Source organism: Neurospora tetrasperma (genome assembly GCF_000213175.1).
Source record: "Neurospora tetrasperma FGSC 2508 unplaced genomic scaffold NEUTE1scaffold_81, whole genome shotgun sequence".
Taxonomy (NCBI): domain Eukaryota; kingdom Fungi; phylum Ascomycota; class Sordariomycetes; order Sordariales; family Sordariaceae; genus Neurospora; species Neurospora tetrasperma.
The window spans coordinates 612,529-630,484 of record NW_009799179.1 but is presented as its reverse complement, the minus strand read 5'-3'; the positions used below and the strand labels follow the sequence as shown (position 1 = coordinate 630,484).

The 17,956-nt window shown below is 52.0% G+C and overlaps 5 protein-coding genes across 5 annotated transcripts; 2 read left to right on the top strand and 3 right to left on the bottom strand.

Annotated features, from left to right (window-relative positions):
- Window positions 1-783: 783 nt before the first annotated feature.
- On the bottom strand, window positions 784-2,496 carry NEUTE1DRAFT_70297 (uncharacterized protein; the record flags this gene model as incomplete). Its single annotated transcript, XM_009856839.1, has 3 exons — window positions 784-1,802; window positions 1,858-1,992; window positions 2,128-2,496. 3 exons carry the CDS (start codon window positions 2,380-2,382, stop codon window positions 1,518-1,520), a joined length of 675 nt encoding a protein of 224 aa, XP_009855141.1.
- Window positions 2,497-3,764: 1,268 nt separating this feature from the next.
- NEUTE1DRAFT_113573 (uncharacterized protein) lies at window positions 3,765-5,729 on the bottom strand (the record flags this gene model as incomplete). The annotated part of the gene is made up of 7 exons (XM_009856838.1): window positions 3,765-3,938; window positions 4,126-4,182; window positions 4,224-4,233; window positions 4,546-4,940; window positions 4,972-5,142; window positions 5,338-5,441; window positions 5,549-5,729. The coding sequence occupies 7 exons, from the start codon at window positions 5,727-5,729 to the stop codon at window positions 3,765-3,767; spliced, it is 1,092 nt and encodes a 363-aa protein (XP_009855140.1).
- Window positions 5,730-6,506: 777 nt separating this feature from the next.
- NEUTE1DRAFT_51023 (uncharacterized protein) lies at window positions 6,507-6,662 on the bottom strand (the record flags this gene model as incomplete). Its single annotated transcript, XM_009856651.1, has 1 exon — window positions 6,507-6,662. A coding segment is annotated over one exon (156 nt), but the record flags the coding sequence as incomplete, so codon positions are not given.
- A 2,979-nt stretch (window positions 6,663-9,641) lies between these two features.
- Window positions 9,642-11,660, top strand: NEUTE1DRAFT_88973 (uncharacterized protein; the record flags this gene model as incomplete). Its single annotated transcript, XM_009856837.1, has 3 exons — window positions 9,642-10,436; window positions 10,508-10,740; window positions 10,800-11,660. 3 exons carry the CDS (start codon window positions 10,271-10,273, stop codon window positions 11,070-11,072), a joined length of 672 nt encoding a protein of 223 aa, XP_009855139.1.
- Window positions 11,661-13,514: 1,854 nt separating this feature from the next.
- NEUTE1DRAFT_55148 (uncharacterized protein) lies at window positions 13,515-17,726 on the top strand (the record flags this gene model as incomplete). Its single annotated transcript, XM_009856836.1, has 2 exons — window positions 13,515-16,529; window positions 16,641-17,726. 2 exons carry the CDS (start codon window positions 13,515-13,517, stop codon window positions 17,724-17,726), a joined length of 4,101 nt encoding a protein of 1,366 aa, XP_009855138.1.
- Window positions 17,727-17,956: the final 230 nt, after the last annotated feature.

Below are 17,956 nucleotides of genomic sequence, written 5' to 3'. Positions count from 1 at the left end.
TAGAGACGTAGGAACTGATCGAGAAAAACCCTAGCACAAGTGAGATCAGATTTGATCCGGAAAAAGAAACTTCCGAAAGGATCAATAGAAGCCCAAAAGGCCGACACTTCCATCCTTCCTGCCTGCCTGCCTGCATCGCGGCAACGGCAATGCGAATGCGGGTAGGGCTGATTTTTTTTTTTNTTTTTTGCACTGAGTGATCCACGATCCAACTAGATTTCCCGCTTCCCGCTTCAACCTTTCCTCCTTTGGTATTTCGAGGTGGAAATCAAACGGTTCTGGGTACTATGCTGGGTAGTGTGTGTATAGTGTAGGCACTCTCGGAAACGGGTAAAGCTTGGTGGTCTGATCACCGAGCCTTCCCTGTCTTGGACAAATCCATCCGTTTTCTTAGTCAGACTTCGGATGACATGCTGATGGTCTGTCCGGGAACGGATTAGATCACGCAGGCCGGGAGGTGGTCTTTCTTCATTTGACAAGAAAAGATATTGTGGCTTTTGAAATGGGGAACGTTCGCTATATCATACAAGTAAATGGACGGTTGAACCTTTCCTGCTCTGTTTTTTTCCCCGCGAAATCAACCCTCCCCCATATGTGGCCTTGCCCTCTCGCCCATACTGTCACCCACCAGACACAGGATACACGTTCGAAGGATGAAGGCCCAAGGGAGAAAACTACTCCTTCTCTCTGCTCTTGGAGCCTGGCAAACGTAGCCAAGAGTCGCCACAAAACACTAGGAGCCGAATCGGACGGGGTGCAGGACAGCGGAAAATGAGGTTGAAGCGGCGAAAGCAGACAGTTTCTTGTCATACTAAAGAAGCCACGCCATACTCGTTCCATGGCAGAGCCAAAGACTAGAACAAAACTGAACAAGTTTGTTGACGCAGTCCGATTCGTAAACGTAGAAGCCTTCATTGGGTCGTAACTTCGTGCCACGCCCCCCTGACATGAACCTTGTTTTACCAAAGCAAACGTCGAGAACCGCTCCTGGCCTGGAAAACCCAGAAAATGCGAGCCGCCAAGTTTACCACCAAGCCGACGCCACCGTCTCATACGCAAATAAGCCTCCCATTTACCCCGTGACATTGCCATTCGTACATCACACCGTTACCGGATCCCGCCCCATTGCGAATGCTCGCATGTACCGCCCTTCACGGGCCCAAATGCTCACTGATCTCCAGGGCAAATCGACCGTTGCTGCCCCCAACACAACAAATCAAGTAGTTTAACCGATTAACCCTGCCACCCACGGACGGCAGAGTTGGGATATAAGAGGATATGAGATGAATTCCGTGGAACCTGAAACAAGGGGGAAAGGACCGTCAAGAAGTTGTAAAAAAAGAGATGAGAAACAGTATCAAACACCCCAACCGAACGCCAAGCTGGCATAACCCTCGTACGCAACGACGAGGGGCACCCTAACGATGTCGAATCGGGGAAATGACACTTCATGAATGCATTAATGCTGGGTATTATCGCGCAAGCTGAAGTCATGAAAAGAGCCGCCCTGAATATAATTATGCCTGATGACCGGCATGCTGCTGCAGACCAGGCTGAGGCATGTATTGGCCACCTCTTTGTTGTTGTACGTAGTTTGTATACGCCAGTGCTTGCGCTTGCTGGGCATCCATTGCGCCGACAGCGGGCATGTAGTTGGGAGGCATGTGTCCTTGGGGCGGCATGCCAGGTCGGCCTTGCTGGGGAGGCAGGTGGGCGCTCGAGGGCTCTTCGGGCGAGTCAACCGCATTAGAGTCGTCCACGCCATTCTCGGCAGACGCGGGCTCGGGGGCGTTTAGGCATGCCTAGCGAGAAGGTCAGAAAAGTTCAATGCAAACCAAGGCGCCTTTTAGCCCATACCTGAATCAAGTTCTTTCCCTCGGCCTTGGTGACGAGAGGCTGCAACTTGGGAGTTGTGAAGGTGTAGACCAGGCCGGTTTCGGAAACAACGAGTAGCAGTACTTGGGTTCCTGTCAATACGGAAAGCTCGTAGGCCTAAAGCAGCAAGAACAAGGTTAGTGACATGTTGCTTGGGTACACAGAATACACAGACAATGGACCACCGGCGCCAGCACGCATGTCGAGATTTGTCGTCGTCATGACAGCTTGCTTTCTGAGCCTAAAACGTACCTTCTTCATGATACCAGCCTTGCGCTTGGAAAAGGTAATGTGGCGACGCGACTTGTCGCTGATGAACTTGATTTCGATTTTGCGGCGCTCGCGGCCGCCCTTGTCATCGTCATCATCATCGTCATCGGCCGTGGCCGGGCGTGCGCGCTTAACACCGCGGGGTTCGTTGTTGTTGACATTGCCAGTGCCCACGGCATGCGCGTCGTCAAGCTCGGTGGGCGAGGTCTGTTCGTGCTGATCGGTGATGTCGGCCATTTTGGGATGTGAGGTTCAAGGTACCACGAAGATGCTGAAAAAGGTAGAATTGGTGGAGATGCTGTTTTGAGCGTTGTGCCGATGGCCTAGGCTTGATCTGGAGTGTGCGGAGAGGCTGCCTTTTGTCGCGGAAACCTGGTTGGGCGCTGCACTGTATTGAGTCTGTGTGTGCCGACGGCGGAAGGAAGCGAGGAATCACGTTTTTAATTTTTATTTGCTTTGTTTGACTCTTTTCACTTGAGCCTGGGGGGGTAGGTAGGTTGCTGGGGGTGGACGGTCCAGGTATGTAAAAGGACGTAGAGTATGTATGTATGTAATCCGTACGGCGGGGAGTGTGTGCACTGGGGGGTGACTGATTGGTGGGTAGGCGGGCAGACAAGGGCCTCCGCTGATAATCGACCTGCAGTGAGAAAGAGGTGGGTGAGCGACAGTGCGAGACACACAGTAGACTAGTTGAATGAACAAGTCTCCTGGGATCCAATGGTGAAGCTCGAGGCTGGGCACCCTGACCAAGCTGGAAGCTTTGTGCAGTAGTGAGGTGTTACTGTTGAAGGGTACCTCTACTTGATTGACCGTGGGTATTCGGTATAAGGCTCGGTGGGAAGGGACGGGCGGATGACTGCCTGGGCTGGACTGGAGCCGGCCGGGGATTAAACGAGAAACGGGACTTGTAATGGGGCGTGGATATCGGAGTGGAAGGTGAGGCACCTCAGGGAGAAGTGGAAGCTCTCTCAAACCGAGGAAGTGGAAAGCGGCTGAAAAAGAGAAGGCAGATTGTTGCTGCGTGTGTATGTAGGTACCGTACCTGTCAAATTGCAGTGTAATTGCACGTTTTGGGTGGTTTTGGGTTTCCTTCTGCCCCTGTTGAGGAAGCGGAGCAGATGTCAATCAGTCGGTTGCAGCTTGACAATCTTGCCTGAAAAGGGCTTGGGCGACTGCGGAGTGATTGAAAAGAGGATAGCGAAACCTGGTGCCACCGTCCACTTTCACCACAGCACAGGCGCTACGGGCCACGGTTGAAAAAAAAACAAAAAAAAACAAAAGGGAATGAGATGACAAGGAAGGAGGGAGGGAGGGAGGGAGGGAGGGAGGGAGGGAGGGAGGAAAGCGATTAGTACTGACAGTCAACGGTCGTATCTGTGGATTCCTTCAAACTGAATTTGTTCTGTTCTTCTTCTGCACTTGCATACACTGCACTGCAAGGTCGAAGGAGGTTGGTTAAGGTAGTTGCTTGGTGCTTCAAGAGAGAAGTTTCCATGTCCGAGAGAGGAAAGGTGCGAGTTGCTCGAAAAGGTGGGAGTGGTAGGGTATTAGGTACCTGGCTCACGCACGTGCCAGCATAAGGCCAAGGTACTTGCCTGTACCTGTCGTCGCACGGACCTTTACTCGACGATGGAGCCATGGAATTCCGACTTGACTTGAACGGGGATTGCCTGGTAAAAAAGGCTCCATTCTTTGGAGCACCACCACTCACTTGCAAGCGCTCCATTAGCAAACTGGAACAAAATGCCCACTGTGATGGATGGAATAGAATGAAGCACACACGGACACTGGAGCTGCACAGGTAGACAGCAAGAATAGATCAAGTGGAAAGCTATGTTTGTTGTTGGCTTGCTGTTCCCGGCCAACATCCACCACCACCACCATCCACCACCTTCAAACGCCAGACTTCCCCTTTTCATTACATATGCTAGGCCCCATTTCCTATCTCACCTTTTCCACACGGGCATGCAGCCCACTCACCCTCGACGGGAATCCTCGATAATCCCGTCCATCACCTGCCCTGTGCCCCTCACCGAACTTGTGATGACCAGGATAAGGTAATTTGCCTACCTACCTACTATGTAGAACCTACAATAGTGGCTGCAGAAATAACTAGATATGTACTGTCGCGTTCCGAGGCGCACGAAACAAGAGTACTTTGCAGTGGTGAAACCAATGTTAGGGGACATTGACATATGTAGAAGAAGAGGTGGAGGAGGAGACCCATCATCATAGCGGCACTGAGGGAGGAGATTATTACAGACCGGTTTTGTTTTGGTCCTTGTACCTTTTCTCTCACCCAGCAGCAAAGGCATGTATGTATGTGGTATCATGAGAAGTGGAATTGAATTAAAGGTCCCCGTGTCCGTGTCTCTGGAATGAACGCCCTGCCGTGCTTACCTGCGGGTTGCGCTATCGGTAGTATGGCGTGGGTCAAGACCGAACCGAACATGGAGGTGTTTGTACGAATCGAATGAGACTCCTCCAACGGCGCCGCCCCGCTTCAACCCGCCGTTCCCCTGAGCATCGGAACGGAGGCCCTGTTCGTGCTTCGTGCAGCCAGAGCCAGAAAGGTTAGTTTCCGAAAGCTTCCCCAAAGCACACAAGGCACAAGTTCGTGGTTGAAAGGTCCCTTTTTTCTCGGCGATTATGGCTCTGTCGACCGGCGGCGCGGCCATGTTCTCAAGTCCACTGTGTTGCTTTCTTGGGAATTTCTTAGTTTGTCTTTGGGGTCCAGGAGCCGGGGTTTCGTCAGCAGGGGCAACGTCGAGGGCCGGGCGGTCGGTGCTCTGTTCCTGTTACTAGTAAGTACACCTGCCCACTTACGCGTCTCACGCACAGTGCATACCAGATGAAGACCGACTGTGACCGAGTTGCTGTTTGAGATCCGGATTTGGAGCGGACGGAAGATGCTGGGTGGGCGGTGCAGTAACGACTGGACTTGTTGATATTTCCGAGCCTTTTACGGGCAATTTTGCTGGTTCCCGAGTGATCGGCCTCCAAAGCCGCGGATGTTTAATTTTATCAGCCCCAGCCTCCGTCTTGTCTCTCTTAAAGCTCGCAGCGGGGAAAATCATACAGGGTATCGAAAGGAAAGACCACGAAACGCTCAGTGCCTTTCATGGTCTTGGTTCCGTAGGGCAACCGGGCAACTCGGCTGCTAAAAACGCTTCGCACGTACTACATACATACTATGTACAGGGCATGCCGCTCCAAGGAGCGATTGGCGTATTGTACCCGGACGGACAACGGCGGCGGCGGCGGCGGCGGCGGGGGTATCCGGTCAACGGACTCGCCTGATTTTCAGTTTTATTTCTTTTTTTCTTCTCTTTTTTTTTTTTCCCTCCCTCACCAGCCTCATTGTTCTATACTACTTCTTATTTTCGAAGGCTGAGACATAAACCCGTTGTGCGCGGATCACTCGAATAGTGGAAAACGAAATGACAGGAGTCTGAGAACAAAGAGAAGCGAGAGTCAACAGTGCTTTCGCGTAAGGCATCCGGCAGGACACTTGCATCTAGGATAGCAATCTCAATGGTCTGCAGAGTTCGCCGACAGCCCAGCCCAGATTGCAGCCAGCCCATCTCTTCTTCCCAATGCTTCCCAGACTCGCCCAGGACCTGGGATAGGCCAGCCCACACCACCTCCAAGGGTTCTTAAAGGGCCCGGAACCACATAGGGGTCCGTGACGTCCAATGGATTTGTTGCCGAGTGTGGTTTGACAGATACCTGCCCTTTTTCTTCTTTCATTTTTCTTTTCTTTTTCGTCTTTATTTGGATAACATGTACAGTTCGACGTCGAAACTGAGACATCGAAAAATCGAACGAGATGGATGATGCATGTGTGGGGAGGTCACCGGTCTGGTGGTGGTGGTCGTCAAGATCTGTTCATTACCCGCTGTCAGTGCCTTTGTGAAGAGTGTAGAATTATTCCACGATCTCGATTGGATTGTCGATACCCCGTACTTGCGCATGCTCCCTAAAGATTATCCCGCCTGTGATATGTCGTTCTGCAGCCCTTTGCTACCTTCAAAGATGTGCAAGTCCCTTATTTTTTTGAGGCAGAGGCAGAAAGACAAGATGGGAACCTTGCCTATCATGGACAGCCGCAGAAGGATTTCAGTAGCACTGGACGTTTTCCGTCCGCCCGCTTTGGTTTGACTCTTCCAATCTCTCGGAACGATTATCATGATCCACGAAACGCCGCGGTATGCAGCATCCTCAACGTTCGGACAATTCATGTACACAGACCGTCCATTTGAGACAGTAGTAAAAGTTGTGCGGGTCCCGTCACCGTACCGGCCAGCGTACCTTGATGATCAGACATGGTACCTGTTGTACAGTATGCAGGTGTTATTCTGCTATCTCGAAGCCATCCTACGCAAAGAGAACACCATGCTACCTTTACCCGTGCTATTGATGGGTCCGGCTAGGCACGGGACCAGGGGAATACCAGGGGGGTTTTGCTTGTCTGGGTTGGCGAGAGCGAGCGAGCGAGAGAGTAATCGGCCCCGAGAAGTGTTTTTATGGAGAGGCTAGGTAGCAAATGGGTGAAATTCATGATTGTGTCAGTCCGGAATGACGCCTCCCCCCAATTGCGAGAGATAGGGGGACGCGGAGGGATGGATGGGCTGGAAGAGCTTTGTGTGTGTTGCTGGGCCGGCCGTGTGCCGGTGGAGCTTGCCCACGAACTGCGCTGGACTTTTGTTTCCACTGTGCCGCTCTGCTTCGTTCTGCTGCCCACTGGTGCCCCACCCCCTGGGACGACCGGGGCGAGAGGCTCGCGCGCACAGTGGTCGAAGATTGGAGAAGTCCCAGGCATAGTGCCTGCAAGGATGGGAGAAGCGGGGGGGTACGCGATAGCGCGTGATTGCGTGTGAGGAGGATTTGTGGGTTCCGACGACAGTGGCAGGGAGAAGAACTGGGGTCGACAATGTAACCTCACCCTTGGACCTGACTGAAGCCATGGTGCCTCCTAAGCTGAGAGAGTTTGCCCTGACAAGCTTTTGAGCAAGCAATATTTGGGGCCGTGTTGGGATGAGTTGTGGAGAGGCTCCAAGGTATGCAGAGTTTAATGAGAGGATGAAATGATGGATAGGCGGGATTCGGCTGTGTGCCATGGCCAATAATCGATTTCGCGGGCAAGCTTGACAAGTTCCTCGGATAGGAAAAGTGTGGGATGGCATGCAGTAGTACTACTATGCTAGGCTGAGGGATGGGACGAGGGATGAGGTGCCCGGAAAGTAACGGCAGTTCAGGAACAGGCAACTGACAGACGGCAAAGTGCGAAGATGGAAAAGGTGGACGATGCCATCATCACGGCAGACTTCAGTTCCTTCCGATTCCCGTCCCATTGTCAAATCATGAACTTTACTTTGAGCAAGTAATTAGATTGAATCAGAGGAATGAATCGGTGGCACTTGCACGAGACAAGACACAGCTGCAAGCGATGAAGGACTGGACAATGAAAAGTGCGGAGGAAAGTGGTCGAAAACGGGCAAGTGGGTTGCTGAAAACAGGAAATGAGCAGCAGCTTCTTCTTACGGAATGACGACCACTTGTGATTGGCTAGCGGGTCAAAGCCACGGCCTGGAACGGAGTAGGGCCCCCCTTGTCTCCGCGTCGAGGTGGGCAACCTTCAGGCAATTGAATTGAGTTTTTCCAGGCAGGCAGGCAGACACGGGTCAGGTACACTTTTTGTCACTTGTCCTGATCGGACAGACTTGCCCCGTCTCGTCCTCGCTTGCCAGGGGCCAGTCTCCCAATGCCCGGAAGGATGGAATCATGCCTTAGTAGGTAGGTTGCTGACCAGACTCTACCCGCGCCGCTATGAAGCCATTGTGACAACCGACGCCATCGGACGGGCTCCGGCAGCAGCAGCAGCACAACAGATTTCCCCTTTGGGTCAAATCATCACAAAATTCAGTGTGCCACCATCACAAGCCCAGGTGGTGAAAATGCCGGCAAAAGAAACACAATGACCGAGGTGTCTGGGGATACTCCGCAAAGCTGATGGAATAGCCGAGTCGATAGTGTACATAGTGTACACACATACATAATGACTTTTGCGTCAAAGCTGCTTACACGCTTCGCTCATATTCCACTTGGTTGTTAGGGACTGACTGGAGACCGGGCGCGCTAACAGAAGAACGAAACCCGATCATTCGACCGGACGTTGATGGCCCGCGTCGATGCAGCACCCAGCGCCGAACAAGGTGCATCGGACGGGAGTCTTTTGCCGATGACTTTGACCCACTGAAGGGCGATGCGAGTCGATGCCCTTTGAAGCTGAAAGTTGGCGGTCAAGTATCTCCAGCAAATCAACAAGACGAGTGTTCTACACCTGTCTTGATGGCTACAAATTGCTGACTGTTTGTTACCTACAAGTCACGCCTGCCAGAGCCTCGTGAGCAAAACAAAACCCACACACAACAAGACATCAACTGGAGTCGTCGATTCAGCTCGCAGTTGTTCTGAGTACAGCCAATATAAACTCCGACGTGTCCGGTTGCTGATCTTTGAACGAGGCACGGAATCAAAGAAAAGCCCCGTCATGTCTTGCGGCTGCGGCGTTCGGAGGGTTATCGCAATGACTCTGCGCCAAGCAGCGCAACCACTTGAAGCCAGTCTCAACTGAGGACGAGAAGCATGGCGGACAAAGTCAGAGAGCAACCCGTAACGAGATCCAAAGACATGGTGAAATGCCAACCGGTCAGAGCTAAGGCTGGTGGTGATATACCATCTACTCGGAGCTCGAGTCAAGAGTCTTTCTGGTGAGAGCGGTGTCGTCGCGGCGGTGCAGTTTCCGTGTAACCGTGACCCTTGGGTCCCAAGGTGTACAATTCAGAGTACGGATCGTAGCAGTATCTCGCCCAGCTGCTACACAGCAAGGTCGGCGGTAGTTATGTGTGTGTGTGTGTGTCTTCGCATGAATGACGCTGTTGTCGAGACCGTCGCCACCAAATGTCTAAGTGCAACCTGCAAAACAGAGAAAGCCGGCGGTCAGTCAAGCTCGGGTTTCCAGGTCTGTGCACTTGAGCGTCTGCGTTTGGCGGCGTTTCGAACAGGGCGAAGAGTTTGTGAAAGTGTCGACAATGAATGTCAAAAAGAACAAAAAGAAGAGAGACGGACCTTCTGAGGTTTTGAAAAAGATGAAGCAAGCCTCCTGTTTGATGTTGACCTTCTTGTCGTTCGATTTCTGATGGTCCACCAGTCCCGTCCCCAGATTGGTTGGTGACATTCGTTCTCATCCAGATTTGTCGCCCTCACCCTCGGCATCGTCTCTAAGCCTCTTTTCAGAGGCAGCACAGGGCGCGTAGAGGCACGTGTCTTAACAAAAACCCCTGATTTCGTAGGCTTTGGGACGAGTCCCTAACCGCCGCCAGTCTTGGCAACGACCGTTCAACCGCCCAGGCCCCTGTGAACGCCTGTCACTCAACGACATCTGAAACGACTCATGTCAGGAACAGGCAACTCTCCTACAAACATCTCGGTCTGAAGCATCCGATGCGAGTCGCGCAATGGTAGTGCTGCCCTGGCTTTTCATCTCCGTACAGTAACATCGTCCCCTCGTCTCTGTTTCCTGAAGCCATCGCCAGGTGGGATACCCCCCGTCATGTGGCCAGTCTTCGCCCATGTCTGGACTCTGGAACGTCTCTACTCTCTCTCCTTGTCTTCTTGATCGTGCCCTGGCTGGTTGGCTGTGCCCAGAATTGCTTGTTCCGTGCCCTTCTCCGAATTTTCCATTACTTGTCGTCTCGGCGGGTTGCTATGTAGTCCGACCTCTCCTTTCGATGTCATGATCGGGTAAACACCAAAAGAATATACCATTTTCAGTCCATCCTTCGCTTCTTTTTGCCTCTTGGCACCCTCTTCCATCCGCGATTGAAATTGCAGGTCGATTTCACCGGTATCTTTCGCTCCTTAATACTCCGTACAGTCTCTCACCACTACGAAGACGCCGGTCGTCATTTCCATATTGAAAACTACAAGAAAACAAACACTCTGTCGAGCCCGTAGAACGAACATCATCTCGGACTGAGTCAAAGGGGGCAGCCGAGTCTTTCAAGTCAAGGCTGCTCATCAACAACAACAGACACACGAGACAACACCTACAAGAAATACAATGAGTAAAGTGCTTCTGGCCTATGTGGTCGCCGATGGCCTCTTCCTCCTGATGGGCATCTTCATGATCGCTTTCTCCGTCATTGTTCAGAACATCCAGTTTGAGGTCCCTACAGAAGGACAACAAGCAGCAAGGAATCTTTTGTACCAGAGATTTCCTCTCACAGGTGGGTGACTGGAAGTCGACACGTTGCTTGACCTATGGTTCACATCGCTGACGGAACAAACCCTGGTATAGCCGGTATCGTGAATGCCGTCTTCATCTTCGTCACTTTCCTCTTCACTATTCCCGGTATAATCACCCCCGCACGAGGATGGCTCAAGCTGGGCGGCTGGATGACCACCGTCTGCGGTATCTTCAGCCTCATCATCGGTCTCTACCTCTGGATCATGACCCTCAAGACCAAGGCGGATTTTGCTCCCTTTTATTTTAGCCAGCCTCCTGAGATTCAGGAGCTGATGCAGTCAGCTGTATGTCGTCCATCCCATCTTCTTACCTATAGCTGCATTTACGCTAACAATAACTCCAGTTCAAATGCTGCGGCTACTTCAATAGCACCTCCCCCGCCTTTATCACCGACGACATCTGCTCCAGCCCAGCTGCCGCCGCGCTCATGCGCCCATGTTCGACCCCCATCACCTCCTTCGCCAACGTCCTGATCGACAACATCTTTACTGCGGTTTTCGGCATGGTTGGTATCGACGTTGTCCTTATCATGGCGACCGCTTGTCTGCTGAAGGAGCGCAGGGAGAGGGAGCGCTTCCGTCACATCGACGAGAAGAGTGGTGCTATTGGATTCTGAAGAGGGTTACGCAAGCGAGGGAACGACGGCATATGAATAACAGCATACACGAATCTGCCCTGCGAGCGCGATGATGCTGGCTAGTTGACCCCTCTTATGATGACGGACGGGAGGAAGAGCATGGAAAAGGAAGAAATCCTGACCGAGGAACTGTGAGAAAGAAAAAAGAGTCCTGGACGGACCACACCGGAGGGAACGAACCAAACAGACTCGCAGGACGAGAGGCCGTGAGTGGAAAGGGCGGCGGGCGGTCCAAACAAAACATTATTACCACACCCAAAGCCAGTGACGCCTCGGACGCACACGACATACTTTCTCGGCTGGCTGTTGGAGATCATCTACTTGGTGGGAGGTCTGAACAAATTGGGATACAGTACCACGGCTGGATGGCGAAAACGAGGGACATCTATCAACCTACCTCGGCTAATAAACACCACTTCATGCTCGCTTCTCAAATCCACCGATAGACAAATGATACCCATAAACCCATTAGGAACATCCATTGACTCTCTCCCTCACTCATTTACCGACTGACAAGACTACGGTCAAGAATTGACATTTGCATCACTCCACCACTACTTGGTCGTCATGGTCATGTTGTATACTAGATTCACAGGTTTGGTATTCATATTCAAACATGTCCCATTTGACTGTTAGTATAGGTGTTTTCTTTCGGTATTCTAGCCAGTGTTATTAGCCGAGCTGACTGCTATGACATGGACTCCTATGCTCTTGCCTCGTTTGATCGCTCAAGGTTTTCGCCTGTCCCTCATGAACCGGAATCGTAGACTTGGTTCTCGGGTAATCGATACCCACCAAGCGTCCGGTTGGACTTATCGTGTTTCACCGACGATCAAAGTAGCTCGGGAACAAACAATCCGACAGAAATCCCGTATATCCGCAGTGCAATGGCATGACGGGGAATTTGGCAGACAGAGAAAAGGTCCATGCAGTAGCGGTAAAAGAAATTGGAAAAACAGCAACCCCCTCTTTACAGCAAAGAGCAAGTTGATTTGACCACGCACATTGTGGTAGGTCCGTTCTAATGTTGTTGGGTGTGGGTGGCCAAGCTAAACTCCATCTTGTTCCAATCAATGTGGATTAGTACGATATATTGAGGTACTCTATGTACCTAATGGGCTACTAGAAAAGAAAAAAAGAGGAATAAACACCCCTCCCAAAAAGAAAAAAAAAGGTTGCCCGAACGTGCCCGAGGACAGATTCGAACGCCGTTGCTTCTAGATAAGAAGGCAGTTACGGACTGAAGTGGCGCGCTTCACCTCTGCCGACTACGCTGTCTTACCCACGGCCATGTGATGATTGTACCTTCCATACACAGACCCTAAGTACTAGGTAGGTAGCTACCTCTATGAGACTTTGTTTTGGCATCGTATTGTTCGCACTCTTCTCACGCCGTGTCGATTTCGAATGACACGCTTCCTCAACGCGCATTCCTCCTTAACGCCAAGGGAAGCGAAATCAATCTCAAGCAATGCGGGTTGAGTAGATAGATCAAGTGCTCCTTCCACACTGAACAAGCTTCCTCAGCGTGCCTTCCAGGGTAGAAGAAAGACAGAACCACCAATCATAAAAAAGGAAATATGAGAAAAAAAAAAGACATACAACACCAGGTTATTCGCCGGTCGTCACCAATCCGACTACTAGTCTGGCGGTCACCGGCTTATCTAGGGGAGAGCGGACGGGATCCCGAGTTTTTGCCCTGGTGCCTATGGTCGTATGTGTGTGAATTGTTGTTGAGTGTTGCCAGCCGTGGGAAAAGGTAGTGGTGAGGTAAGTTATATACCCGAGGCGTCCATCCCCGTTACAGGTGCACCGACAAGAAGAACAAACGTTTGCCAGACAACAAGGAAGAGAAGCACAACACAGGGAGGTTTTAAAATAGCTTCTTGCCAATGATTACTTGCCCGTCAACAATCATCCATCAGTCCTGGCCTTGGATGTATGATGACGGAAATGTCTGCATGCGGACATGCTGATGCATAGAATGGTTATTGATGGCCCCTCTCCAGACTTTAACTGCATGATTAGATAGAATGGAGGCTCATACTTGCAACCTGCATCCAGAAGCGTTAATGTACAAGATAGAGAAAAGCGAGATGATGTGGATATTATCGGCTGCAGATTTACCTGCATCCTCCTCCAGTTGTTGCCGAGTCACTGTTTTCGAGCTGTCCTGGCCACTTGATTTCAGAACACCAAACTAGATTTCCTGCGCCTTACTCCGCGCGAGGAAGGGCCATCTTGATCCTGAACTCTATCACAAGCATCATCCGTTTGCTTCGAGCTGTTAGCTTAAAACACCTTTCTTGGGTCTGTGTAAGTGCCCGCAACCTTCGGAAAGCCGCAAACACAAGAAAAGCTGACCAACAAGAAAAGAGGAACATATTACATGGCGTCCTTTTCCTCGCGTTTGTGACAACCATGACGTCTCTCCCAGCTCCCAATAGTGGTAGCGGGAGCGTTAGTGGTGCCAACGGCCATAAACATCGCCCAGTCGACAATACCTCCAACAGCAATGACCATGGCTTGCAGCCGCCGCGTGGCCTGTGTCTGTCCGAGCCGCCCATCTCGCCGGCTGTGACTACTGGGACAGCATCGTCTGGAAACTTTACCGACATCCATATGCGGCAGCTGATCCGACCGAAAAGGTTTCGAGTGCTCTCGAACGCCTCAAGCATCCTCAGCGATATATTCAACCATCCAGACGCCCATGAAGACGAGCTAAAAACCAAGATTAAGGACGCAAACGACCGCGACCGTGAGGCTCTATTCAGAATGAATGAGTCTCTTCGGAGCACGCCGCCCCCTCCTCCTCCTCCTCCTCCTCCTCCCGAGCCTTTGCCCACCTACAAAGACCAAGGCAATGCTGACGATAAGAAACATCGCGGTGGGCTTTGGAGACTGTTCAAGAGGAAGTCCTCCAAATCCACAAAGAAAAGGGTAAAGCCAGCTCCGCCCAAGATTGTGGTACCAGAACGCCCAGCTGCAGATAGAGCCACTACAACCACACATATTACGGAAGACGGCCATCGACAAACTGTTATTTCCATCCCCGCCCAGCGCACGTTCAACCTAGGCCCAGTCCCCAGGTCGCCTGGCTTTGGTTTTTTGTCACCCAAATCCCCCATCACTGGGACTCCCATCAGACCGCCTAGGCCCAGCATTGGTCTAGAGACTCTAGTGGAGCAACAAGAGTCAAACGAGCGACAAATACCAGTCCTGGCCAACACACCTGTCATACCTCCGATTAACGACGGGGTGGGCATATCACCTCTGCTTCCCGCAGAGGGATTCAACCGCCTTCAGCGGGTGTCGGGCTTTATAGCCCCCTCGGCCGAGCCACTGCCTCCTCAAACCCAGAAAGCTTCGGTTGATGTTGATGATGGCCCTGATAGTTCAAGCTCGCCAAAGCTGACATCTTGTCAAGACCATACTCTACCCAAGTTTTTCTCGCCGACTAGCTCTTTTCATCTGAGCGTCTGCCTGTCGACGGCACAGTCTAGCCTCGATCGTCGGTCCAAGATGAGCTTCGGATTCAAGCTACCTGACCACCCAGATCGTACCGAAGAATCTTTGGATAGAGAAGTTGGCAGTGGTGAGAATTTGGCAGAAGTTTCTGAGCCATCGTCATCCGATACCTCCCATTACAGGCTGGGTACCGCTACTGGGAGAGACAGTGTTGGATCAGCGGATGTAAGCTCGTTCTCGTGGGTAGCTACTCCTTCTGATAAACTCAGGACGTTGCCGGACCAGCAATTGAGACAACAACCAAGTCTCTGGTCCTACAAAAGCTTCACGAAGAGAAAGCCGCGAAAGCGAAATGATTCTCTCGATGGTGAAAGTGTCAAGACGGATGGAAACCAGTCGGCAGCGTTCCACACTCCGCCTGATCTGCCGGCGGAGTACTCGACCGAGCCTGATGCAGAGGCGTCGAGCTCGGCGCTCGAAAAGGTCGAGGCTGTACAGCTACCACCGCTACGCTTCTCAACGGTGATGATCGTAGCTGACCTGAAGCCCTTGTCATGCAGGAGCAGCATTAGCTTGGGACCGTCGCAGCCAGAAGGGACGAATCGACAAGATGGCGAACTTGAACAGGCGTCAGATATTGTCCTGACAGATTCTTTGCAGGTACCCAGTTCAGTCGTCGACTCAAAAACTCCACAGACGACTCCTCTGCCAGCACCTTCTTCCAATCTGAACAAGTCGCTCCAGCTAAGAAGGACCAGCCAAATCATCTGTCCGCCCTTACGGCTCTATTCCTCCTCCAACAATTGCTTCAGCAGAACAGGCGTCCCATGTTCCGGCTCTCACATCGATCTCCTGCAGCAATGCGAAGAGTTCCGTCACTCCAAGAAAAAAGAGCTCGATATCCTCCGCAACCGACTTCGTCAGCTGGAAAACAGAAACAGTTGGTTGCTGACCACCGTGACGAAGCAACTTCCTGGCGGGTACGAGTACCAAGTCGACGACTATGATGATATGGAGGAGAGGGGCCGACACCACCAGCACAACATCATTACGACCAGCACAGTCTCGGCCAGCAATCGCGGGTCAATAACCTCTCAACACACCTTCGGCAACACCACCATCGACGACAGTGTCACCGGCACCACCGACTTTAGTAGCAGTAATCTGACGACAGGATCACAACTGACATCGCCCGCACAGCACTTGCAACATCCCCGCTCCAACGCGAGCCCTGCTACGACTAGCAATTCCAGCAGCAGCACCAGCAGTAGCAGCACCAATACCTCCTTGTCCGCTCAGCCAACGCTCACACCGGTACGAAGCCCAACACCGCATTCGAAGCCGACACTTGTCGCTGGCTCGAACAATACCTGCAGCACGATTACCAGTGGTGGCGGTCGGGCGTTCCCGTTGGTGACGAGTCACAAGGATACAAGCACCGCTCGCAGTACATACACAGTCATATCTCAACCAACACAACCTCCTCCTGCTCCTCTTCCCGCCGCTCGTCGCGTACGAAGTCTACCCCGCGATCCTCGACTTGGTTCGTTTTCCTCTCGATCCCGATCCGTGGACAACAAGCACGACTACAAACACAATCGTACTAATCATAGCCACGCTCACGCCAGCGGTCCCGCCAACTCCTGTTCAATAAGCAATGGGATCATCGACGGTGACAAGAAAAATACAAACGGTGTCAACATTGGCAGCGGCAGTGAAAGTGGCAGTGGCAGTGGCAGTGGCAGTGATAGCAGAAGCACAAACGCCTCCCGAGGCCCCGCCCCCTTCCCTCCATCCTTGACCTACAACGGCCTTCTCCCCGACACCGCAGCGCGAAGACGAGAGAAGAGAGAATACAGAAAGAAGCAAGAAGAGATTATGCGGCGGCTCGCCGATACTCCCCTCCGCGGGGTTCAGCAGACGATGACTCTACATTCTTCGTCTTCCTCGTCTTCTTTAGGAGCGGTGGTACGTCACCAACAAGGAAAACCCTTGGCTGTTTCCATTTCCTCCACTTGGGCGAATTCGACAGCTTTGTATAACGGGAGTTTCTCTGGTTCTGGTTACGACAGTGACCAGGGATATGGAGGACACAATGGAAACAGCAGACACCATGTCCATGATGGCCGCGATCCGTTGACGAGGCTACGGGACTTGAGGGAAAATGTGGGAATGGCGATTAGTGGGATTGGAATTGGACTGGCGGTTACTAGTGATGAGGATGGGTATATTTATGATGGCCATGGTGTTACCTACCAGTACCACGAAGATGATGCCCTTGGATATGACGGTAACGGATCTGGGTATGGTGCTTACGGACACGACAGCTACGGCGGCTACGATAGGGATGGTTATGGGGTCTCTTCTGGTGATTTGAGACATGCGACAGGCCGGGGAGAAGGGGAGGATCGTGAAGGCCGCCAAGAAGGGGAAGCGCAAGACGGAAGGGAGGCAAAAGCAGAGAGACAATACACCCTCTTGAACTCCTCTAGCCTCTCCAGGCACCACCACCACCACTACTACCACCGCCGGAACCGAGACCAACGCAACAACTCCCCGCCACCCTTTTTGCCTCCCTCGTGGCCATCACTACCCTCGCTTCCCTCATTACCCTCGTTATCTGGCCCAAGTCGCTCTAGTTTGGAAACGGAAGAATGGTTCCCTTCCCTCTATCGAGCTCACACTCAACAAACAGAAAAGCAGTCGGAGGACACATCCAGTGACTATGAACCCGCCAACAGCGACAACACAACGAATACCAAAAGTATCAAACGAGCCCTCAGGAGAACAACGACCAGTGCCGCATCAAACGGTACCGAAGGAAACAAAAACCGAAACGGATGGGACACCCTCGAGCCGCTGATGCGTGAGTTGACTGGTAACGGCGGCGGGAACGAACCCAGCGGAGCCATTGGAACCGCGGTGAGTACAAGCGGTATCGATGACGACGAGCAAATGATCAATCGTACCGTCCATGAGGGCCATGACGGGGAGGCTAGACAGCTGGTAGACAATAACGGCGATATCGGATTTGGTCCGATGGACGAGAAGGATTTGGAGGAGGAGACGGAAACGATGAGCAGGATAAGGGCATACCGTGCCAGTCTCTGTGCCGAGTTGCGAGCGTTGGAGGCTTCGGTCAATCTTTTGCACGAAACTAGGTAGGCAGAGATAGTATGGATTGTTGGGATACGAAAAAAAAAAAAAAAAAATCGAATGTGGATTTGCCGTTTATTGCATGTTGGGTGGTGGGTGCTTTGCTTGGGTAGATACCCTGAAAGCGGCATAACAGAGTGATGGATAACATACATACATGGGAAAGAGGAATAACGAAGATGAATCCATGCCCATCCTTAGAAATTCGATTGTTCACCATGACCGAATACCAAGATCGC